Genomic DNA, 26,142 nt, shown 5'->3' on the forward strand with positions numbered 1-26,142 from the left:
TACAGTCTTTCTTAAGTGCTTAATCTCAGTTGGACCGCACTTCAAAGAATCACCTTGAGATCATCTATATACTGCTTGAGGAAACTTTCATGAATGCATTTAACAAATTCATTTGCTCTCTTGAACCTATTCCACTCTTTCATAAGTTTATGGCTGATAAGTCTATGTTTTGAGTTCCCATCTACCCAGTGTAACCTTAGATTCTTGTTATGCAAGGGAATAAATCTACCTGTGACTTAAAAATATCCATTGTCCTCACCTCTCCCACTTTCTGGGACAGACAATTCCAAAGTTACACACCCGAAAAAAGAATTCTCTTCATCTCAGTCCAAAAAGTGTGACCCCTCACTAATTTTATAAACATGGTCCCTAATTCTGAACTCACCCACAAGCAGAAACATCCACTCCACATTCACTGTGTCAAGATCATTAAGAGCATCTATACAGTTTGATCAGATCACTCTTAACTCGTCTAAACTCCAGCAGAAACAAACCCAGTCTGAGCACCTAACCCGATTGCACAAGCCACTCTTTCAAAATATTCATCGAGTAAACCTCCTCTGAACTATCTTTAATGCATTTACATCCTCTTTCAAAATAAGGGACTGTTGAAATGAATTATACGTTCAGAGTTAAATAGAATTATTATACCGTAGTAATAGAAAAACAGCAGGTTTGAATTAATGAACCTTGTACCAAGTGAACCTTATGCATCCTCGAGGTTAGTGTCAGCGGGAGTCTACAAACAGCAGTTAGTGCCATCAAGTCATTCCAGATAGGCCTTGGGGCCAGAAGAGGTTTAGAGGCAGGGAGGTGATGGTCACTGACAAGGGATGGGGCAAAACATTGACAGACTAAATGATCTCTGACTGAGTGAAGTCTAATGAATCTTGGGAAATTCAAAGAATTTGCATTAATGCATCTACAACCGAATTCACAACCTCTTTTAAGACTCTGGGATGAAGACAGAAGGTGATGAGACCTATTATCAGTTTGCTGAGTCCAGCCTCCTTAGTGACGGTAATTACATTGTGTTCATCCCTCCCTCCTACTTCCTGACTTACAGTTGGGTTGACACTGAGGAGCACATGCAGTATTCTCTAGGGAGATACTTGCTCATGCATGGGTGAATGTGATTGGTTGAAGTGTTTCAATCATGCAACTTCTTTCCATGTCTGCTCAGTTTCAATGGATGTTGAGATTTGGAGGGATAGAGTGGGGGTGGGAGAGAAAGTCTGAGGGTGAGAGAGAGATTGTGACCTGGAGAAGAGAGAGATTGACGTCCAGTCTGATGGTGGTTGGGGCTGGTGGAGGTGGTGCGGAGAATGGTGGTGATGTTCAGATTCAGAGAGGAGGGGAGAGGGTGAGGGAGATTGGGATGATGATGCAGACAATCTGGGACTGTGCATGTGCTCAGTTCTGAGTCAGCATGCAGACACAGTTGGCCTGAAGTTTCAATGTCAGCAAAACAGTGTCTTACCACTATTACTGAAATACTTTTTGTATCTTCTATAGTGAAGATAGAGCAAAGTACTTATTCATTTAATTCGCCATTTCCTTAACATCTATGGATGAAGGATTTTTGCCTGAAACATCGATTCTCCTGCTCCTTAGATGGTGTCTGACCTGATGTGCTTTTCCAGCTCTGCGCTTTTTGCCCCCTATCATCTCCCAATAACTCAATATTCTCACTCCCCAGAGGAGTGACACTCACATTGCGTTCATGTTTTGTTTTTAAATACCCATGGAAACTCTTGCTTTGTTGTTTTTAAGATTTTGAGTTGGGTTCTGAGATTCCAATTTCCTCCTTCTAATTAACCTTTTTCTGTGCCATGCTTTATTTTTTAATCAATCATCTGACCTGCCACCCATCTTTGCAATATCCTCAAGTTGGACGGTTTCTTCAACTTTTCAGTCAACCACAGAAAGCGAGTCCTCCCTTTAAAGTCTCTTGTTTCAGTCAGAATATACTTATTCTGAGGTATCCTCTTAAATCTCTGCCATCACTGTCTCGACTGATCTCTCTCCGAGCCAGTTATGCCATTCACTTCAGCTGGCTTAGTTTACATGCCCGCAGAGTGGACCTTGTTTATGTTTGAAATACTTACCTCAGAGTTAATCTTCTCCCATTCCATATTGTGATGGCTGCTACATAGGAGAGCCTTTACACTGAGATTGTTTCATAAATCCTGTCACATTACACAGTATCAATAAGATGATAATAACATAACCTTCTGTCTGGTTGCTTCAGAACACGCAGCTCTAAGATACTTTCTCGAAGGTCATCAATAACCTCTCATCCACGTTACTGTTGCCAACCTGATTTACACAATCTTTGTGGAGATTCAAGTCAGCAGTGATGATTGCCATCTCACCATCACAAGCAGCCAATACTTCATGTCTAACATCAGGGGGCCTCTCGATCAGCCCCTTGAGAGGCTGCTATCCCTTAACTGCCGCCTCAGGCGACTCTCTGTGTGGAGTTTGCACATTCTCCCCGTGTCTGCGTGGGTTTCCTCCGGGTGCTCCGGTTTCCTCCCACAGTCCAAAGATGTGCAGGTCAGGTGAATTGGCCATGCTAAATTGCCCATACTGTTAGGTAAGGGGTAGATATAGGGGTATGGGTGGGTTGCGCTTCGGCGGGGCGGTGTGGACTTGTTGGGCCGAAGGGCCTGTTTCCACACTGTAAGTAATCTAATCTAATCTAATCTAACTGTCCTCATGCTGTATTTATTTACATCAATGTGTGCTATGGATTTGTTTAAGTTGACAGAAAAGCTGCCCACGTTCAGATACAGAGCTATTATTTTGATTTGTTTAAATACAAACATATTGGACAGGCTCATGTGAACAGAAACCATTTATATTTGTATCTTGGGAAAACGGTCTGTCTTTATGTTGCCCATCAAAAGAAGCCAAAGCCTTTTCAACAGGGCAAATGAGAGGGATTTAACTTGCATGTGCATTTCCAAAACACAAACTTTCATGTCTGGAAACTGAGCTGTCTGAGTTGATGTTACTCAGCAAATGAAGATTAAAATATCTGCTCCAAAATGGGGGTGGCAGAGCTGCTTATTGAAGCCAGTGGAGAGAAAGTAGAGTTAACATTTCAAGTCCAATTCTGCAAAAGGGTCAAAATGTTAACTCCACGGGTCTAGCAGCATCGGTAGAGAGATTGCAGAGAGAAATATCCAGCAATTTCTATCTGTGTTTCAGATTTCCAACATTCACCGTTCTTTCTTTTATATTATTGAAAATAGTGACTGTCCATTTGATTATCTCCTGTTTACAATATCTAATTTATCCAGACTGCGTCTTAATCCAAACTTTTAGCACCAAATGCCAATGAGTATTCAATGGGTATTCAATACTGTCTCACACGCCACTTGACTTACTGTCTGTCTGGCCTGTTGCATTAGCCCTTGAGTAAGTCAGTTCTGCAGCAGGCCAGACAGACAGTAAGTCAGGTGGCGTGTGAGACAGTATTGAATGCCCATTGAATACTCATTGGCATTTGGTGCTAAAAGTTTGGAATCCAGTGACCAGAAACCAAACTTTGGTCTCAAGAATTCTGTTTGGAAATCCATCGAATGTGACAATTCTGTCCCCGACCCAGAGTTCCGATCTCTGAAACTCTCCAGAGCAACTTGATGGAATGTGACTGTGACAGATTCATCGCACATAATCATGGAATTCTGTTGCTCAGCTGATACAGAGCTGCAATCTTCACAGAAGATTTTTGTCAAATCTATGTGTTTCCTGAGTCACATCCTTCCTTCACATTTCAGAAGATCGCTTTGATAAATAAATGAAGATTGGATAATGCAGATTGCTGAGCTGGTACAAGGATGAGCTGGTCATTCTGCTTTGAGTGTATCCGGATCGTTGGGAAAAGGAGCAGTATAATCAGGCCTGACTCTATTGTGTCAATGCATTTCAATGGCGGTAATTGTGTCTGTTTGGGGGCAAAAGCTGGATGGTTGAAGTTGAATTGCAGAGTCCAGTTGGTGGGAGTAATTAGAATATGTGGGTGGTGGTGTTTTCTGGTCAGTTCTGGGTTGGAGGATGGTTCTAACAGTCAAGGTGTTTGACAGGTCAGATAAGGGGAGGGTAAGGGGTGGAGCTGAAATCGAATGATCCATGATGTATGTTTGTAATTTCAGCTGACAGGGTTCGGAGGGTCTGGAGGTTTGTGGGGTTGGATCTGGAAGTTAGCTTACTCACTTGGTCACTGAGTATTCAGAAGGTAATGTGTGGGTTTGGATAGTAATCACATGGGCAAAGGAACAGACTGATAGATGGGAATGTTTAAATAAACCAAGGTAAGATATCACAGGCTGGGGAGCTGGTACACAGGGAGCTGGGAGTTAAGCCTTGGGTGTTCTTGATGGTCAGGGAGAAGGTCGACCGCGGGTCATGGGAATTTGAAACGTGCAAGTCATATCATCAGGATTTCCATATGTATCTTACTTTCATATCTAATCTTTAGTGATCCAGGGACCATGATAGTTCCAAAATATCCCATATCACTTCCATCTGTGTTTCAAATGTCAGCACAGAGAAAATATTCACTGTCCTGTGTCCTCAGCAAGATTTTATTGCTCACTGTACAAAGTATTTATTGTTGAAATAAAACCAATTCTAGAAGCAGGTGCATTGTTCATTGCAGTTTTATTATGTTCAGAGGGAAGGGCAGACTAACCTCAATAATGAAACAATTTATTTTGTTTGTTTGCCTTGTTCTGAGCCAATGGAAATGCATTATTTTCAATTGTAGCTTGATTTGGCTTGGTAGCTGGGCTTTAATTGCAAAACCCTCATATTAATTCCCCAAATTTACACAGGCTATAACTGCTTAAACTGTAGCCATTTGAGTAGGATCTGGCCCTTGTCCAAAACTTGAACATGAACATCAGTCCTGAGCTTCCAGAACAGAACTAGGGGGAGGTTCTGTCATTCAGAGGAGACCTTAAATTGTCATGAAAACTGAACATTGAACTCAAAATGTTAACTCTGTCTGTCTGTCTGTCTCTTTCCACAGATGCTGCAAACTTGTTCCATTCCCTCAGCACTTACTCTTTTTCCTTGTTTTAAATTGTCTCCCACCTGCACTCACAAATGTCTTTATTGTTTAATGTATCAGCCATGGATTACTTGTGAACAGTGTGCCCTAAGACACAGATATGAACGGCTTTATCTTCTGATCTGACTAAAGGCAAAAACTGTGGATGTTGGAAATCAAAACGAACATCGAAAATGCTGGAGAAACTCAGCAGGTCTGACAGCATTCGTGGAAAGAGAAACAGAGTTCTGAGGAACAGTCACACGAGACTCAGTGTTAACTGTGTTTCTCTTGGCACAGATGTTACCAGAGCCTCTGAATTTCTCAGGCATGTTTTGAATTTGGTTCTTTCAGATCTCCAGTTCCATCTGCAGTTCTTTGTTTTCCTTTCTATTTGCAATATATTATAAAATATTTCAAAACACAAAATAAAGTCCCATTTCCTATTCAAAAACTGCAGTCATTCCAAAAACAAAAAAAAAACTCAGCAGGTCTGGCAGCATCTGAGGAGAGAAATCAGGAGTTAATGTTTTGGGTCCAGTGATCCTTGCTCAGAACAAAATCTGTCAATGATTTTTCTTACAAACGAGCACAATATAACAAATAACCATTAATATTCCAGGAGGCACATTCCACCTTTAAGTCAAGGTTCCAGAAAGACATACCTGGATAATTATTAAGTGCTTTCAAATAATTAGGCCAAAACATATTTGTCATTAGTTCGAAATCCCATACATTTTACACACACATATATTTTACATCGGGTCTTTTGTAGCATCTACCAGTTGAGGCGACCTGCAATTGCATCCAAGCTGTCACTGATGCCTCTTTCTCCAGATTAGACTTGTTTATATCAAGCAACCCGGGCACTGGGATTCTCTGCCATCACTACCTTCCCCCAGCTGTAGGGTGCCATAGCCTGTACCCATGTTGCTTTCAGACTGCCCTATCACCAATCTGCAGAGCTGGAGAGTGGAAAGGTTTTGTCACTTCAACAATGTTTAACTTATATGGAACCATCGATGCCAGAGTTTGGAGGATTGTTTCAGACTGTCTTGGAGCTGCCATGATGTTGATGTAGAAGACAAGTCCTGAGATCCTGCCTCCTTCCAAAGACCTTGGGCCACAGAAGAACAGCTGCAGGGAATTAAATGAAACATTCTCTAAATTTGGTTCATAACATGTTTTTCTTTTCTAATTATTCTCTCCAGGGATGTGGCTTTTTTGGTAAGGCTGCCATTTGTTTTCCATCCATTATTACCTTTGAACTGAGTGTCTTACTTGACTATTTCAGATGTCAGTTAAGAGCCAACATAATTGCCATGGATCTGGAGTTTCACGAATAAACCTGTAATCTGAGAATCAACAGTGATTATATGGTCATCATCGGCTAGTTTTTAAATCCAGATTTTATTGATTTCATATTTCACCATCAGCTGTGGTAGTATTCGACACCATGATTTCCAGAACAGTGGGTTAGTGCTCAGGATGACCACATGACAGTAATGCCATAAGAAACAGGAACAGGTGTAGGCCCTTAAGCTCTTGATCCTGCTCCACCATTCAATAGGATCGTGACTGATCCAACATTCCTCACTTTCACCTTCCTGTGCTTTCCCTTGAAGCCTTGATTCCCTGACTGATTAAGAATCTTTCCATCTCAGCCTTAAATATACACAAGGACTCTGCCCCCACAGGGGGCACTGTGACAAGGACTTCCAAAGACACAAAGAAAAGAAATTCTTCCTCGTTTCAGTCTTAAACTGGCACCCCTTGATTCTGAGACCATGCTTTCTGGTCCTCGACTCCCCCATGATGAGAAACCTCCTCCCAGCATTTTCCCTGTAAAACCCCTTAAGAATCCCATATTTTTCAATTAGATCATTCTTCTAAGTTCCAGTGAGTAGACTCCCAACCTGTTTAGCATTTGTTATTTAGACAATCCCTGCTCTCTGGGGATTAGCCGAGCAGACCTTCTCTCAACTGCCTCCAATGAAATTTCCCCAAACAAAGGGACCAAAACTGCCCACATTACTCGAGACTGATAGAAGTTTATAAAAGAATGATGGGTATGGATAGAGTTAATGCTACTTGTCTTTTCCCAAGGGTGGGCATTTCAAGACGAGGGGGCACATTTTTTAACTGAGAGGAAAGAGATTTTAAAAAGATGAGGAACTTTCTTTATGCATAGGGTGGTTCGCACGTGGAATGAATTTCCTGAGAAAAGGGAGGATGTGGGTACAATTGTAAGGTTTAAAAGACATTTGGTTAAGTACATGAGTGGGAAAGGGTTGGAGGGCTATGGGCCATGAGCGGGCAGGTGGAACGTGTTTAGTTTGGGATAATGTTCGGCAAGTCTTTGTTAGACCGGACGGTCTGTTTCCATGTTGTATGGCTCTATGTGGTCTCACCTGTAAGTATTCCCTACTCTTACACTCCAATCTCCTTGAAATAAGGGTCTATGAATGTTATCAAGATGCTAGTGCGTCCCTGAGGCAATGGCAAAATTAAAATACAACACTGCCCATGCTTCCACCAGGGCCACGGTTGAACAATCATAACTCAACCACTTCAAGATGAGTTGGAAGCTCCAGTGGGGCATTGCAGTATCGATCAGAAATGGGGCACAATGCCTTTCTCAAGTGCAGTCGACAAACAGGGTGTGGACTGTAGGCAGAGGAAATAGGGGATCAGCAGTAATCTTCTGAGAGTGAAGATGAAGATAAAGACAAGGACATAGAACAGGGTGAACATACATGAGCGCAGGCATACCTACATTATAGGGTAATGCACTGTCAAAGACAAGAAAACAGAAAGAACTGAATTGCAACCCGCGTCTAGGATGAATAAACTAGGTTTAGATTTCCTCATGTATAATTGTTTTTGGTTATATGGTAACAACCATGGTTCAGGCAAAATATATGTGGACCAAGTTATTTTTGTAATCATCCAACATTCCTGTTGTTGAGTAAATGTTTTCTTAATCATATTAATGTATGCTTGGTAAAGGTAAAGGTAAAGTCCACATAGTCTGAGTAGACCATGGGTTGTTCTCATTACAGAGAGATGTGTATACTCAGTTTGGACTGTTTAGTATCTACACATCATAGACCCTTCAAACTGTTGAGAAGATAGCAGCAGCAGTCAGTGAGAAAGGGACACTAACATAGCTTGCTGCTAAAGTTCGGTAGTTTTATAGCCTGCAGTCAAAATATGTAATTCAGTGTAATGTCATCTCTCACAATAGTAAGTTAAGAGCATTCCTGAAGCATTTTATAAGAATGATCCCAGGAATGAAAGGCTTGTCACATGAGGAGTGGCTGAGGACTCTGGGTCTGGACTCAATGGAGTTCAAAAGAGTGAGGGAGATCTGATTGAAACTGACAGAATACTGAGACCCCATGGTAGACTGGATATGGAAAGGTGTTTCCACGAGTAGGAGAGACTAGAACCAGAGGACATAGCCTCAGAATGAAAAGGTGATGCTTTAAAGCTGAGAGAAGCTATAGACTGGGAAGCCTGACATTGGTGGCTACTTGGGTGCCCATGTGGGTGCCCATGGGCCCCAGCTATGCCTGCCTCTTCGTAGGATATGTGGAACAGTCCATCTTCCGCAGCTACACTGGCACCACCTCCCACCTTTTCCTCCGTTACATCGATGACTGTATCGGCGCTGGCTCGTGCTCCCACGAGGAGGTTGAACAGTTCATCAACACTTTACCAACACCTTCCACCCTGACCTCAAATTCACCTGGACCATCTGAGACTCCTCCCTCCACTTCCTAGACCATTTCATTTTTATCTCGGGCGAACGAATCAACACGGACATTTACTATGAACCAACCGACTCCCACAGCTTCCTAGACTACATCTCCTCCCACCCTGCCCCCTATAAAAACGCCACTCCATATTCCCAATTCCTTCGTCTCCGGCACATCTGCTCCTAGGAGGACCAGTTCCAATAACGTACAACCCAGATGGCCTCCTTCTTCAAAGACTGCAATTTTCCACCCGAACATGATCGACGATGCCCTCCACCGCATCTCCTCCACTTCCCGCTCCTCCGCCCTTGAGCCCCGCTCCTCCAATCGCCACCAGGACAGAACCCCACTGGTCCTCACCTATCACCCCACCAACCTCCATATACAGCATATCATCCGCCGTCATTTCCGCACCTCCAAACGGACCCCACCACCAGGGATATATTTCCCTCCCCTCCCCTATCAGTGTTCCGAAAAGACCACTCCCTCCGTGACTCCTTCGTCAGGACCACACCCCCCACCAACCCAACCTCGACTCCCGGCACCTTCCCCTGCATCTGCAAGAAATGCAAACTTGCGCCACACCTCCCCCCTTACTTCCCTCTAAGGCCTCAAGGGATCCTTCCATATCCGCCACAAATTCACCTGTACCTCCACACACATCATTTATTGTGTCCACTGCACCCGATGTGGCCTCCTCTATATTGGAGAGACAGGCTACCTACTTGCGGAACATTTCAGAGAACACCTCTGGGACACCCGGACCAACTAACCCAACCACCCCGTGGCTCAACGCTTCAACTCCCCCTCCCACTCCACCAAGGACATGCAGGTCCTTGGATTCCTCCATCACCAGACCATAGCAACACGACGGTTGGAGGAAGAACACCTTATCTTCCGCCTAGGAACCCTCCAACCAGAAGGGATGAACTCAGATTTCTCCAGTTTCCTCATTTCCCCTTCCCCCACCTTGTGTCAGTCAAATCCCTCGAACTCAGCACCGCCTTCCTAACCTGCAATCTTCTTCCTGACCTCTCCGCCCACACCCCCACTCCCACTCCAGCCTATCACCCTCACTTTGACCTCCTTCCACCGATCGCATTTCCAACACCCCTCCCCCAAGTCCGCCTCCCTACCTTTTATCTTAGCCTGCTGGACACACTTTCCTCATTCCTGAAGAAGGGCTCATGCCTGATCGTCGATTCTCCTGCTCCTTGGATGCTGCCTGACCTGCTGCGCTTTTCGAGCAACACATTTTCAGCTCTGATCTCCAGCATCTGCAGTCCTCACTTTCTCCTCAATTGAGTCAAGATTAGGTTCGGAGAACTGGTTGGCATGGACGAGTTGGATTGATGGGACTGTTTCTGCATTGTACATCTCTATGACTCTGTCACCCCCTCCACCCAGTACACTCCTCCCTATCTCTGTAACCTCATCCAGCCCTGACACCTTCCCTATCTCCAGAACCTCCTCCACCCCCTACACCCCACCCTATCTCTGAAACCTTCGCCAGTCCCAATAACCCTCTCTTAGCTGTCACATCAATGCTCATTATCACTCCATGATGTCAGCCCTCCTGCGATTCCAGCCTCTTGACCATCCCCTGATTCCATCACTCCACCGGCCTTCAGCTGCTTGGGCCCTCCATGCTATCATCTCATGAGACTTTGAGCAATTTGCCTTTCCTTTCTCTGATGAATCCTGTCCATTTTTCCTGGAAACAATCTTATACCTGTTGTGGATTTACTAGAGTAATTCAGGAAGGGTCCCTCAACAGCACTTTGTAAACCCAACATCAATATCACCTTGAAGACAAGGCCAGCAATATGACGCAACACTACTCCTTCTGCAGTTACTCTCTACTTCACCCTTAATCCCAACTTTGAAAATAATCATCCTTCCTTCAGTTTCTCTGGGACAGAATCCTGGAACTCTCTCCCATGTGACTTTGCATTTGTAGTCAGGATTCTTAAAACACAAGGACAGTGGAGTTAAAGAGGAGAGTTCGTTATCATTTATGCCGGAGAGATTAGGGAAATGGGTAACAAGGCTGTCCCAGCCAGCGATGCCCACTTCATGTGAATCCACAAACAAGTATGTCATTGTGATGTTCCATGGGAATGCACATTACATTCCTGTTCTGAGGGATACACAAGAACAGTAGGAAATGAGACTTGGTCGAATCAGTCAAAGAGCCAGGATGTTTCACATCAGTGTCCCAGAGAGATGTGGACAGTTACTAGGTGAGTCAGGGTGAAACAATACCTGCTGGAGTGTGATGACCTTCATTGTTCAGCTCTCTGAAGACTGGAGTTGGGATGGTGTGCTGAGGTTGGACAGGAAGTTGGTAAGACCAGTTCTGGAAGACTGTGTCCTGTTCTGCTCACGCTGCTGTAGGAAGGATATTATTAAAATGGAGACGGTTCAGAAAAGATTGACCAGGATGATGCCAGGAGTACAGGGTTTGAGATATAAAAATAGACTGGGGAGGCTGGGGACATTTTACAAAGAACATTACAGCACAGGAACAGGCCCTTCAACCCTCCAAGCCTGCACTGACACATTTTGCCTTCCATATTAAAACTGTCTTCACTTACAGGATCCGTATTCCCCTGTCCCCTTCCTATTCATGCCTGCTGCTGGATGCTTCTTGAAAACTCCAATTGTGTCTGCTTCCATTGTCTGTTCTGGCAGTGTGTTCCATGAACTCACCACCCTATCCATGATAAACATGCCTCACATATCTCTTTTAAACACCCCCCTGACCCCTCCACCTTGAACCTGTGTCCCTGAGTAACTGACTCTTCCACCCTGAGAAAAGGCCTCATACTTTCCACCCTATCCATGCCATTCACAATCTTATAAACTTCTATAAGGTCACCCCTCAACCTCCTGCATTCCAGTGAACACAAACCCAGTCTATCCAATCTTTCTTCACAGGTAAGATCCCCCATTCCAGACAACATCCTGGTAAACATTTTTTGTCCCCTCTCTGAAGGATCCACATCAGAACTGTATGTGTTTTTCACTGCAGCATAGGCAATTGAGGGGTGACCTTGCTGAGGTTTATAAAATCATGACAGTGATTGATAAGGTGAATGACAAGGGTCTTTTCCCTCGTGTGGGGGAGTTCAGTCTCAGGGCCATGTTTGTAAGGTCAGAGGAAAAAGATTTAAAGATTGAGGAGCAACTCTTTTTTCCCCAGAGTGGTTTGTGATGGAATGAACTTCCAGACGAAGTAATGTATGTGGGCACAGTTACAATGTTTAAAAGATGCCAGCTCTTGATGCCAGTCATTTTTTTTTCTCCATTCTGTGCTACTGAATGCCCAAATTGCTGTGACATGCATTTCCGGAGGACTAACATGGCAAGGGAGTACACGTTAAATAGGAGGACCCTGGCAAGCACAGAAGATTAGACGGATCCTGGTTTGTGTGATCCAGCCATCCGTGAAGGCAGCAGGATAGGCAGGTAAGGGAATTAAGAAGGATCAAAGCCACTGAATACATGAGAAGGGAGGTGTCATGTTGGAGCTTTACAGGATTTTGGTGAGACCACAGCTGGAATACTGTGTGCAGTTCTGGTCACCACATTATAGGAAGGATGTGATTATACTGGAGGGGGGGGCAAAGGAGAACCACCAGGATGTTGCATTAGATTGAGCATTGTGTGTGTGTGTGTGTGTGTGTGTGTGGCTATGGTAACCCACCTAGCCTGCACATCCCTGGACATTATGGGCAATTCAGCATGGCCAATCCATCTAACTTGAACATCTTTGAAATCAGAGCACCCGAAGGGTACCCAAGCAGACAACATGCAAAACTCCACACAACCACCCAAGGCTGGAATCAAATTCTGGTTCCTGGTACTGTGCTCCAACAATGCTAACCTCTGAGCCACTCTTGGACAGGGGAATTTTTGTTTGGATCCATATCAACTTGCTGTACTCAGATTCAAAGCTTTATTATGAATGGTCAAATCACCATAATTCCAATTTCGCATCAGAGAGAGAGAGAGATGACGGGTGGTGAAGTTTGATTTAATTTGACTTACTATTGTTACTTTTTTTGAAATAAATTCATGGGATGGGGGCACCGTTGGCCAGGCCAGTGTTTATTGCCCATCCTTAATAGCCCAGAGGGCAGTTAAGAGTCACAGTACAAACAGGTCCTTCCCGTCTCCTGGTCCTCTCTTCATCCAAGGGTTACCCCTCCCACATTGTTGTGGGCTCGATGGCAGGTTCCTTCCTGAAAGAGCATCTCAGCCCAGGCTGGGGCGTGGGTTATTGGACTTGTCTGGCTTTGTGTTCTCTCTGGTTGTAGATTCTCCGATCGCGATCCTTTCCTTTACTTCACTCGGGCGACACCGGTCCAGGAACGGCCGGAGAGAAGCAGAGACCGGGGAAGGAAACGCCTGTAGCCAGGCAGGCAGACAGGAGCGAGGGGAGCCCGGACTCCGAGAGAGAAACAACGGAACATTGGCTGGGTTTCATCCAGAGGAGGGCGGGAGGAGTTACTGAGAGAGACAGGGAGAGGGAGAGGAGTTAGTGAGACAGAGAGAGAGAGGGAGGAGTTACAGAGGGACAGAAAGAGAGGAGGAACGAGAGAGGAGTTACTGAGGGAGAGGGATGAGTTAGTGGAGGAGAGGGATTACAAAGGGAGAAGGATTATAGAGGGAGAGGGGTTACAAAGGGGTCACAGATTGAGGGAGAGGTGTTAAAGTGGGAGCGGAATTCCAGAGGGAGAGCAGTTCCGGGGGGAGAGGGAGTGAAAGTCGGAGTCATTTGTTGAATCTTGGGGAAAAGGAAAGACAAGGGTCTAACAAGGAGAGGGGACTGGCTGCTGCGACCTCTCCAGCAAATTGCAGTCACTCCTTCCGCACGGTCTAGTGAAGGCAGTGCTGCCCAGCTCAGAGAGCATCCATTCTGCATTTGCCTATCGCCTGTAGGCTGGGGACACTGCCCTCTGGAAAGCGCTGTGCCCAAGCTGAGCCAGCGTTGTACCCGCTGGTCGTGCCTCAGAGCAGCGCTGTGTGTGCTCAGTGTGGTCTTGTTGTGCCAATGGCTGCTGGTCCAGAGAGGAGGGGGCCGCCGGCTGACCCTCAGGCTGGTGAAACCAGGCGCCAGTCCAATGCAGGAACACCTCCTGCTGGTCGAGGAGAACTCCACCTGCTGGCAGATCATCCAGGGGGACAGGCAGGAGGTGGAAAGGGCCCTCCTCAACTCCATTACAGTCTCCCTCAAGCACCAGGCCGTCACTGAGGTAGATTATCTGAACATGACCCGAAATTGCAGATCGTTTGTGAGGGCCCGCAAGTATATCACTGTCCCCCTGAGCCCTGAGGAGGAACACTTCCCCTTGGCTTACTCCATGGTCATCCACCAGAGCATTGAGATGTTCGAGAGGCTTCTACGGAGCATTGACACCCCACAGAATATCTACTGTATCCACGTGGACCGCAAATCCCCGAGTCAATTTCATGCGGCCGTTCGGGCCATCGCTTCGTGTTTCCACAATGTCTTTGTCGCAGCCAAGCTGGAGTGGGTCACCTATGCTGGCTGGAGCAGAGTTCAGGCAGATCTCAACTGCATGAAGGAGCTGCTGGAGAGCCCTGTCCCCTGGAGGTACTTCATCAACGTGTGTGGCCAAGACTTCCCCCTGAAGACCAACCGGGAGATAATCCGCAGCCTCAGAGCTCTGAACGGCTCCAACGTGATTGAGTCGGATCCTGCACCAGGGTTCAAAAAGGTAACCGCCTTCCTGTCTGCTGGGCCTCTCTCCATCCAAGTGTTTTCCATCCTCCCTCCCTCCATCATCTCTCTCTCTCTCTCTCTTCCAGTCCTTCACTCCCGACTGTACAAAGAAAGACAGGGTTGTTAAAATTGTTCAACTACTTGGAGGGAGGTTCGGAACGTACAAAGGAATAGGGAGGAGTTGGAGAGTTGAGCTGCAAACAGAGTAGAAGGGCAATTGACGTTTCAGGTCGGAAACTTTCATCAGAACCCAGGGAGAGGAAGGGGCTGCAGAAAAAATGGGGGTGTGGGGCTGGGGAAAGGTGGGTGGGATGGCGATTGGTGGATGCAGGGAGGAGGTGGTTGTGATTGGACAGTGGGTAGGGGGGAGCAGATGGGTGGAAAGGAAGATGGTCAGGTGAAAGGGATGGGCTAGAAAGAGAGGGCTGGGCCTGGGATAAGGAGGGATATAGACTGATTACGAGAGTATACAGGAATGTAGGTAGGTTAAGAGTGGAGGAGAAAGTGAGGACTACAGATGCTGGAGATCAGAGACAAGAATGTGGCACTGGAAAAGCACAGCAGCTCAGGCAGTATCTAAAGAGCAGAAGAATCAATGTTTCGGATATAAGCCCTTCATCAGGAATAAGGCTTGTGGACCAGGAGGCTGAGAGATAAGTGGGAAGGGTGTGGGGCTAGGGGTGGAAGGTAGCTGGGAATGTGATAGAGAGATGAAGGTATGCCGGGTGGGGGGGTGGGGGGGTGGGGGGAGCGTGGGGTTGTGGAAGGTGGAGTGGACAGGTGGGAAGGAAGGTGGACCAGTCAGGAGGGTGGTGCTGAGTTGGAGGCTTAGGACTGCGATACGTTGGGGTGGGGAAATGAGGAAACTAGTGAAATCAACAATGATCTGCCTGGTTGCAGAGTTCCAAGGTGGAATATCCAGGCATCAGCTGGTAAGGGTTTGGTGATGGAGGAGGCCCAGAACCTGCATGCCCTTGGTGGGAGGGGGAGTTAAAGTGGTAAAAACAATGACTGCAGATGCTGGAAACCAGATTCTGGATTAGTGGTGCTGGAAGAGCACAGCAGTTCAGGCAGCATCCAAGGAGCTTCGAAATCGATGTTTCGAGCAAAAGCCCTTCATCAGCCCTTCCTGATGAAGGGCTTTTGCCCGAAACGTCGATTTCGAAGCTCCTTGGATGCTGCCTGAACTGCTGTGCTCTTCCAGCACCACTAATCCAGAAGGGGGAAGTTAAAGTATTCAGCCAGAGGCGGTGGGGTTGGTTGGTGGGTGTGAGTGTCCCAGAGATGTTCTCTGAAACAATCTACAAGTCAGAGTTCTGTCTCCCCGATGTAGAGGAGACCACATCAGGTGCAATGGATGCAGTAGATGACATTGGTGGAGGTACAAGTATACTTCTGTCAGATGTGGAAGGATCCTTTGGAGCCTTGGACTGAGGTGAGGGGGAAGGTGTGGGTACAGGTTTTGCACTTATTTCAGAGGCCAGGGAAGGTGCCAGGAGGGGAGGGTGGGTTGGTAGGGGGTGTGAATCTGACAAGGTAGTTGCAGAGGGAATGGTCTCTGAAATGCAGATGGAGTGCAGAGGAAAATATGTCCCTAATTGTGCGGTCTGTTTGTAAGTGGCAGAAGTGGTGGAGGATAATGCAATGTATCCGGATGTTGGTGGGGTAGAAGGTGAGGACCAAGGGGTACTGTCTCTGTTGTGTTGGGAGGGGTGTGGTTTAAGGATGAAGGTACAGGAAATGGAGCAGATGCACTGGAGGGCATTGTCAACCATGTGGGAGAGGAAATTGTAGTTTTTTGAGGTAGGACACCATCTGGGATGTTCTGTGATGGAAGTGGTCCTCCTGGGAACAGATGCAGCAGAGGCAGAGAAATTGGGAATAAGGGATAGTGTTTTTACAGGGGTAGGGGGGGAGGAGGTGTATTTCAGGGAGTGGGAGTTGGTGGGTTTGTAGTAGATGTCCACGGTTAATCGGTTGCCAGAGATGGAGAGGTCCAGGAAGGGGAAAGGTGTCAGAGATTGTCTGGGTGAATTTTGAAGAAGTAACGAAGAGGATTGATGAGGGCAGAGTAGTAGATGTCATCTATATGGACTTCAGTAAGGTATTCAACAAGGTTCTCCATGGGAGACTGATTAGCAAGGTTAGATCTCATGGAATACAGGGAGAACTAGCCATTTGGATACAGAACTGGCTCAAAAGGTAGAAGACAGAGGGTGGTGGTGCAGGGTTGTTTTTCAGACTGGAGACCTGTGACCAGTGGAGTGCCACAAGGATCGGTGCTGGGCCCTCTACTTTTTGTCATTTACATAAATGATTTGGATGCGAGCATAAGAGGTACAGTTAGGAAGTTTGCAGATGACACCAAAATTGAAGGTGTAGTGGACAGCGAAGAGGGCTACCTCAGATTACAACAGGATCTGGACCAGATGGGCTAATGGGCTGTGACGTGCCAGATGGAGTTTAATTCATATAAATGTGAGGTGCTGCATTTTGGGAAAGCAAATCTTAGCAGGACGTATACACTTAATGGTAAGGTCCTTGTGAGTGTTGCTGAACAGAGACCTTGGAGTGCAGGTTCATAGCTCCTTGAAGCAGCCTCGCAGGTAGATAGGATAGTGAAGACAGCGTTCGGGATGTGTGCTTTTATTGGTCAGAGGATGGAGTACAGGAGTTGGGAGGTCATGTTGTGGCTGTACAGGACATTGGTTAGGCCCTGTTGTAATATTGCGTGCAATTCTGGTCTCCTTCCTATTGGAAAGATGTTGAAAGGATTCCAAAATGATTTACAAGGATGTTGCCAGGGTTGGAGATTTGAGCTAAAGGGAGAGGCTGAATAGGCTGAGGCTGTTTTCCCTGGAGCGTCAGAGGCTGAGGGGTGACCTTATAGGAGGTTAACAAAATTATGAGGGGCATGGATAGGATAAATAGACAAAGTCTTTTCCCTGGGGTCGGGGAGTACAGAACTAGAGGACATAGGTTTCGGGTGAGAGGGAAAAGATATAAAAGAGACCTGAGGGGCAACATTTTCATGGAGAGTGTGGTACGCGTTTGGAATGAGCTGCCAGAGGATGTGGTGGAGGCTGGTACAATTGCAACATTTAAGAGGCATTTGGATGGGTATATGAAGAGGAAGGGTTTGGAGGGATATGGGCCGGGTGCTGGCAGGTGGAACTGGATTGGGTCGGGATATCTGGTCGGACGGAAGGATCTGTTTCCATGCTGTACATCTCTATGACTGTAAGTGGGTACTGCAGATGCTGGAGATTACAGTCAAGATTAGAACAGTGTTGGAAGAGCATCGCAGGTCAGGCAGCATCAGAGGAGCAGGAAACCCCGACATCAAGAATAACTTCACAGAGTCCATTATCCAGTCACCAACTCACCATTTTGTTTACACATGGAGTCCTTGACATGGATCCAGCTTCCTCAGAGCCAGCTCAGAGTGAACAGAACATCTGATCGTCTTGTTTATTTTTTTTCAGAAGCAGCCTCAGGAGTAGCAATCAAAGTCGTCCCCAGGTGTAGGTAGGCCCAGGCAGCAGCAGCAGGGGTGCAGGCGAGGTCCAGGCTTCAGTCGGAGGAGCAGGCCCAGACTGTAGCAGCAGTGGTGGTAGTAGCTGCCTGTGCAGCTGAGCACAGCTTCAAATTAACAGAAATAAGCAGAAAGAAACCCCAGAAAACAATCACAACAAACCATGAAAGAAGATTTGAAACTCCTTTTCAGTAGGAGGACACCAACAGCAGCACATAAGACACACTGAAGCTGTTTCGAAGTTAGTCTCCTCTCCTCGAGAGGATTGAAGAGTCCTTCATATGCTGATCCAGCTCCCCTAGAGCCAGCTCTCAGTGAGCAGATCCCTTGACATGCCTGTTTATTTTTCTTCCACTACCACCCGACAGCAGTCATGCTTATTTTTCCCTTGTACCCATGTCATGTGTGTAGGTGTCAGATGCAGTGAAAAACAACAAGTGTGTAAATCTTAATTTATATGGGAAATAGAACTCACTCACTTCAATAATTTCAGTGCAAGACAAGATCTGCAGCAGCAGTATCATCTGATATACTCTTGCAAGAGTGGTATCTACAAGATAGGCACACAGTACAAAACCTTAATACAATTCATTTCCCTTTCCCTTCTCCCACTACTCTAAACCCAGCGCCCATTCCTCTGGTTTATCTCTTGCCTTATCTGGCCTTGTGCGTAACAGTACAGGTTTTGCTTGGCCATTTCACCACATCCCTCTGTGGTCTATTGTTAGCGTATATCTACCTTCACTGCCATCTGCTTCCTTGCTTGCGAAAGCAACATTTCCTCTCATTCTTCATCCACACGGAGCCTTATGACCTCTTGATTGTGGTTTTCGTTTTTGCAGAAGTGGGAAACAGATGCTTATAACTGTTTGTACAAGTATATCTAGCTTAACCTACACTCCCCTTCCTCTTTCATGATTCAGCTTTGTGATTTTCGCAGACAACATTTATAATTGCTCCTCACAATTTATATTCCATCACCAGGAAGAAAGGAAACAGACAGTCCTGTTTATTTATATTTTATTAAACAATTCACATTTTATACAAACAATTACATTTACAGCTGTATACAGAGAAACAGCAATTTTACAAGGGAGGGGAATGACAAAGCCAAGCCCCAAACACTGACATTCAACCGGTTTTCAGGGAAAGGAGGACAAACCTCAAATCCCAGTTTCAATCATTACGAACAGTAACAATGACATTTCGTACATATAAGACAGCCCAACTGTGTAAGAAACAGAGCATACAATACAGACCCCCAAAAAACCAGCAAGCCTCCACCCCCCCACCCCACCCAAATCCCTCCCACCTTCTGGCCACTCTAAGGCAGCCCGCCCCTACGCGCCTTCCGACTCTCAGTCCGGCCTGACACACCTTTCGACCACCTGTAGGACAGCCCATCCAGATTACCCCTTCTAAGGACGACTGCGCTCAGAATGGCCTACCCACCTACTGGCTCTAGGGGCAACTGGCATCAGGGTGGCCTACCCACCCTCTGGTTCTCGGGGTGACAGCTTTCAGGACGACCCATGAACGTCCCAGCTCACAGTAAGGCCTGCCAGACCCAGGGACACACAAGACAGTGCAGGTGATAAGCCCAATAAGAAACACAATAGTTAATTGTGAAAAAATGGAGTCCTTTCTGGTACACAGAGTCCAAATAGTGAGTCTTCAAAAAAAAATAGAGTTCTCAGGAACAGAGTCCACTCCAGTTTACATGTGTTGTCAGAAATAGAGTCCACTGCTAAAAACAAGGTCTACAACCAAGGTAAGAGTCCACTCCCAAAGGCAGCAAATGCACACCCCACAGCACACAGGTGTTCAGTCTCCATGGAGTCCTGGCACATCCTTGGAGAGCCAGGCCCACTCACAGGAACACAGTACATTGTAAAGGTGGTTAACTCACAGGGGTTTTGGTCCACTCCTGAAGGGAAGGTCTTCTCCCAAACTCCAGGATACAGCAAATGCTCACCTCCCAGCACACACACAGGTGTTCAATCTTCAGAGGCCCAGTCTCAGAGCTAGACCTCCCCACAGGAACAGCTCCTCTGGTAAAATGTATGTCTTCTACAAGGGCTCAGTCCAAACAGTGAGGACACATACAAAAAACAAAACTAGAGTCCAAGGGCTAAGCCCTACCACAAAATTAACATTGTCCTTTTCTCAAAAGTGAAGAAGAGTAACACACAGACTATAACCAGTCAGTGAAACAACAGTCCCCTAATGAGAACTGAGTTACACCTGAAACACAGTCTGTGCATCAGGAGTTTAACAATCAGTCCTCCCTAAAGGAATGCCAGTTAACAAACTGGCTAAATAATTCAGCCAGTTCAGGAATCAGGTTTCCCCCACACAAAAAACAAGCAGAAACCAACAGTAACACACTGACTGTGACCCAGCCAGCACAGAGTCAGTCCCCAAAATCAAGAAGACCGCTGAATCTCCTGTTTATAAATTTAATGAAACAGTTTACAAAAACAGTTAACATTTACAACTGTATACAAGAGACAGCAATTTTACAAGGGAGAGGAGCATTCCCCTGTTTTTTTTATTTTATTAAACAAGTACCAAAAAAGAGGTTACAGCACAACAGTTAACATTTACAGCTGTATACAACAGCAATTTTACAAGGGAGAGGAGCAGCAAAGCTCGGCCCCAAACCCTACTGTTCAACCAGTTTACAGGGAATTGAGGACAAACCACAAATCCCAGTTTCAAATATGAAAAGACAGCAACAATGACGTTTATGCATAAGACAATCCTGTTACGTTAAAAAGTGCAGATAATGCAGACCCAGCAAGCCCCCGTCCCTCCCACCTTCCGACCACTCTATAGCAGCCCCCCCACGCGCCTTCCGGCTCTCGGTCCGCCCTGACACACCTTTCGACCACCTCTAAGACTACCCGCCCCACTACCCACCTGGGGTGACAGCGCTGAGGACGGCTACCCACCTTCTCGCTCTCGGTCTGCCCCTACGTACCATTGGGCTCTCACCGACCCCGATGCGCCATCTGGCCAATGGCTATCCTGGCACACCTTTCGGCCACCTCTAGGACAGCCTGTCCCCTTCCCTGGGACGACAGCTTGCAGGGCAGCCCACAAGCCTTCTGGATCTCAGCCCGCCCCTACACGCTTTCTGGCTCTTGGCTGCTCTGATACAGCTTTCGACCACCTCTAGCACAGCCCATCCCGATTACCCCTTTTCAGGATGACGGTGCTCAGAATGGTCTACCCACCATCTAGCTCTCGGGGAGACTGTCATCAGGGTGGCCTACCCACCCTCCGGCTTTCGGGACAACCTACCAACCTTCAGGTTCACAGGATGGCCTACCCACCCTCCGGCTCTCAGGGTGACAGCTTTCAGGACGACCCAAGAGCCTCCCAGCTCACAGTAAGACCTGCCAGACTCAGGGACATGCAAGACAGTGCAGGTGATAAACCCAACAAACCATATGATAGTTAATTACCAACAAACAGAGTCCTTTCTAGTCCAGAGTCTATTAACACAGACATTTTTCTTCAAAATGTAGAGTCCACTTCCAGACCTGAGGGGTGGAGAGAATGCCACACAAGGCCTTGATGAGACCACATCAGAATCAGTCTGTACATTTTTCTCTCATTTAAAACATAAAATAATTACATTGACAGCAAGTTTCACCTGCCTTTTTCCCAGGGATGAAGGTTGAACAAATTGGCTTTTACACATTTAAGTTTGGAAATCTGAGAGATCTTTTTGAAATGTATAAATTTCTCTGAGGGGACATGATAAGGTAGTTGATGGGACATTGCTTTCTCTTGTAGGTTTGACAAGATGTTCTGTAGAATAAGATATCGTCAGAGTCCTACAGCACCGAAACATACCCTTTCGTCCAACTCATCTCTGCCAACCTGGTATCCTAATTGGAACTAGTCCCCTTATCCTGTCTTTGGTCCATATCCCTCTAAACTTGTCCTATTTATGTCGTCTGTTAAATCTTGTAATTGTACCCACTACAACAATTCTTTTTGGCAACTTGCTCCGTATTTACACCACCCTCAGGTCTCACCTTAAACCTATGCCCTCTGGGTTTGGACTCCCCCATCCTGGGGCTATTCACTTTTATTGATTTCCCCCGCAATTTTATAAACTTCTATATGGTCACCCTTCACCCTCCAATACTCCAGTGAGAAAAGTCCTAGCCTATCTAGCCTCTCCTTATAACTGCAGTCCTGGCAACATCTTTGTAAATCTATTCTGCATCCTTTGCAGTTTAACAACACCCTTCAAACAGCAGGGCGATCACAAATTTATCCAATACTCCAAAAGTGGCCTCACCAATGCCTTGCAGAATTATTTTCCCCTGTGAGGGCTGTTGCACTGTGTAAATCTCTTCTGTACGAAGTTGTGAAGGCTGAGTTGATGAAGTTGTGAAAGGGTGAGCAAGGTGACCTTGTTTTAAAAAAAAGATAAGGACCCCGGGACAAACGATAGAAATGTGGAATTGAAATTGCAACCAGAAGAGCAGTGATCTTCTTGAATGGTGGAGCAGACTTGAAGGGACGAATGGCTGACTTATGCTATGATAGTGGTGGAGACAGTTTATGCCTTAGTTCAAACAAAGAGTAGGGAGTTTTCTGACCACTCAGCTAAGGGCTTTGGTGTCCCTTCTGATAACATGAACCTTGAAGTTAATCTCCTTCTGCACCAGTCACAGAATTAAAGAATTCTTGTGGAAGGATGCCATTCAGCCCATTGTGTCTGCAATTATTCCACATCTAGTACCAATCTCCTGCATTTCCACATTCAGCTCTGGCAACATCTTGTAAATCTTTTCTGAAACTTTTCAAGTTTCACAACATCCTTCCTATAGCAGGGAGACCAGAATTGCATGCTGTATTCCAGAAATTGCCAAACCAATGTCCTGTTCAGCCACAGCATGACCTCCCAACTCCTACACACAACGCACTGACCAAGAATGACAAGTGTAGCAAACGACTTCTTCACTACCCTGTCTATCAGCGACTCCTTTTTCAAGAAACTATGAATCTGCATTCCACGATCCCTTGTTTCATCATCACTCCCCAGACTTTTCCATGAAGTGTATTATTCCTGCCCTGATTTGCCTTTCCAAAATGGAGCACCTCACATTTATCGAAGTTAAACTCCATCTGGCACTCCTCGGCCTATTATCCCATCTGATCAAGATCCCGTTGTACTCTGAGGTTGACTTGAAATATTACTCTGGATGTAGGTTTGCTCGTTGAGCTGGAAGGTTCATTTTCAGATGTTTTGTCACCATACTAGGCAACATCTTCAGCGAACCTTCCAACTCAGTGAGCAAAACCTACATCTAGAACCTCAACCTGAACTACAAACCTTCTCAAACCTTGCTGATATATTACTGTCATGTATAATCGAGTTACAGTAAAAAATGTTGTCTTATGTGCTTTACAGTCAGATATTGATAGGTTAAGTTGGCAAAAATGTTGGCAAATGGAGTGCAATGTGGGAAAATGTGAAATTGTTCATTTGGAAGGGAAATCAAAAGAATAGAATATTATTTAAATGGAGAAAGCTTCAGAAAGCTGCAACACAAAGGGACTTGGGGGAAGTAGTGAATGAAACATGGTAAGCTTGCACACGAGGGCAGCAGGTAATTGGGAAGACTAATGGAATGTTGGACGAAAACAGAAATTTCTGGATAGACTCAGTAGGTCGGGTAGCATTCATAGAGAGAAAACAGAGTCAATGTTTCGAGTTTGGTGACCTTTCTTTAGAACTGAAGTGGAATGTTTGCCCTTATTTGAAGGGGGGTTGCAGTATAAAAGTCAGGAAGTCTTACTGCAACTGTGCAAGGTGCTTGTGAGAGCACATCTGGAAGACTGTGAGCACTTCTGGTCACCTTATTTCAGAAAACATGTTGTTTCATTGGAGGAAGTTAAGAGAATGTTCAGTGGGATGGCCCCATTATGGAGGGATTATCTTAAAAAACAAAAGGCTAAACGGGATTCTACTCACTGGAGTTTCGAAGAATGAGAGGTGACCCCATTGAAATGGACAGGATTAAGGGGCTTGACTGGGTAAATGCTGAAAGGATGTTTCTCCTCATGGGAGAGTCCAGGTCCGGGGGGGGGTATTGTCTCAGAATAAAGGGGCACCAGTTTAAGACTGAGATGAGGTGGAATTTCCTTTCTCAGAAGGTTGTGAATCTTTGGAATTCCTAGCCACAGAGAGCTGTCCTTGTATATATTTAAGGCTCAGATGGATAGATTCTTGCTCAGTTGGGGAATTAAACATTACGGGGATAGGGCAAGAACATGGACTTGAGGAATGTTGAATCAGCCACGATCTGAGTGAAGCTGGCTTGAGGGACCAAATGGCCGACTCCTGTCCCGACTTGTTAATGGTCTTACATTTACTGATGAACCTGTTCAAAGATGTTATCGCACAACTCTGGAACAGAAGCGACTTGAACCTGGGTCTCCGAGGCTCACACCGCATGGATCCTAGTTTACTTTATATCATGCACTTGACATTCATGCTGGTAGTTACGGCTGCAATTCGCACCTACCTGCTTTAGATCAAATTAATGAAGCGAAGCCAGTGCAGGTTTTCAAAAGGTAAGTCTCCAACCTCGCATCATGCATTGATGAAGTAGCTGAGAATTTGGATGCAGAGAATGTTGTCTGAACTGGATTCAATGAAGTGTTTCACTAGGCACTAGATAAAAATGGCTGAACAACAAAATTGACAACACAAGCCCTGATTCATGGATCTTGTTTTGGACGAGAGGTTGGTAGGTTGGTAGGTGAGAATGATCCACACAGCTGGGACATATAAACATCAAGACCCGGAGCAGGAGAAGATGATTTGGCCCTCCATGAGGCCCACCATACTATATGATCGTGGCTAATCCTCTATCTCAATGCCATACTACCGCTTTCTCCCCATGCCTTTGATGCTTTTGAAACCTAAATATTTGTTAATCGCATTCTTGGAAATATTCAATGACTCAAACTCCACAGCTTTCTGTGGTACAGAATTCCATAACTTCACTATCCTGTAAGTTAAATGTTTCCGTTTCTCAGCCCTAAATAGACGACTGCTTTTATTCAATATGTCAGTGATATCAATCTTGGAGTATGTGGCAAAATACCCATATTCGGGGCAATGATAAACCTGGAGGATTGGCAAATGGTGAGGATGATGTGAATTGTCCAGAGTCACCACGGTGAACAGACAGCATCCAGTCAGAGGTGAATACAGAAGAGTGTAAGGTGATATGTTTTGGGAGAAGGATGTGGAGAGGTAATAGAAATGTAATGGCACAATCGTAAAGAGTGCGCAGGATTAGAGGGATCTGGCAATAAACATTCATCGACATTAGAAGATGGGGGAGGCCATAAGAGCGTAGAAAAGCAGAAGGCTTCATAAATAGAGGCATTGATGCCAATAAATGGTTGAGTTATGCTGCATGTCGAATTGGTTTAGCCCCAGTTGGATTGTTGTGGTCATTTCCGGTGACTATAAAACGATGTGAGGGCCCTCAGGACAGGGAGGAGATTTCGCAGAATGGTGCCAGGATTTAAGTTGGATGGCACAGTTGGAAAGGTCAACGATGCTCCCATTGGAACAAAGGAGATTGGGGTGAGGTTTATTCAATGGGTATAGGGTGAGCACTCGGTAATGAAGACAAGGAAATATACTTCACTGTTCACCGATTGTACAAGTGCAATGGAATGCAGATCTAAGATTTTGGGTTAGAGGCATGGTGGGGAGATCTGAGGAATTGAAATGCAAATGAAGCCTAAACTACATTTGTATGAGATGATGACAAGTTCCGATGTAAGTTGGAAAAAGAAAATCTGCTCCCATATATACAAGGAACAAGAGTAGGCCATTGGCACTTTTGTTCCTGTTCCACCATCCACATTCCTGCATACCATCTATCCTCCCCTTGGTAACCAAGGATCCATATCTCCCATGCATGATGCCACAAGGACCGAGGATAAAAGATATCTTTTGACACAATGTAAATAAAGTGCCTTG

At 45.8% G+C, this 26,142-nt stretch overlaps 1 protein-coding gene across 1 annotated transcript in view; it reads left to right on the forward strand.

Annotated features, from left to right (window-relative positions):
• LOC140454665 (beta-1,3-galactosyl-O-glycosyl-glycoprotein beta-1,6-N-acetylglucosaminyltransferase-like) overlaps positions 1-26,142 on the forward strand; it is a 143,382-nt gene that overhangs the window by 114,233 nt on the left and 3,007 nt on the right. Inside the window, exons 2-5 of the mRNA XM_072549600.1 lie at positions 13,146-13,308; positions 13,771-14,570; positions 15,884-15,893; positions 19,388-19,411. Of these exons, the coding sequence (XP_072405701.1) occupies positions 13,146-13,308; positions 13,771-14,570; positions 15,884-15,893; positions 19,388-19,411 (997 nt within the window). The remainder of the gene's footprint in view (positions 1-13,145; positions 13,309-13,770; positions 14,571-15,883; positions 15,894-19,387; positions 19,412-26,142) is intronic.

Source organism: Chiloscyllium punctatum, chromosome 29, assembly GCF_047496795.1.
Source record: "Chiloscyllium punctatum isolate Juve2018m chromosome 29, sChiPun1.3, whole genome shotgun sequence".
NCBI classification, from domain to species: domain Eukaryota; kingdom Metazoa; phylum Chordata; class Chondrichthyes; order Orectolobiformes; family Hemiscylliidae; genus Chiloscyllium; species Chiloscyllium punctatum.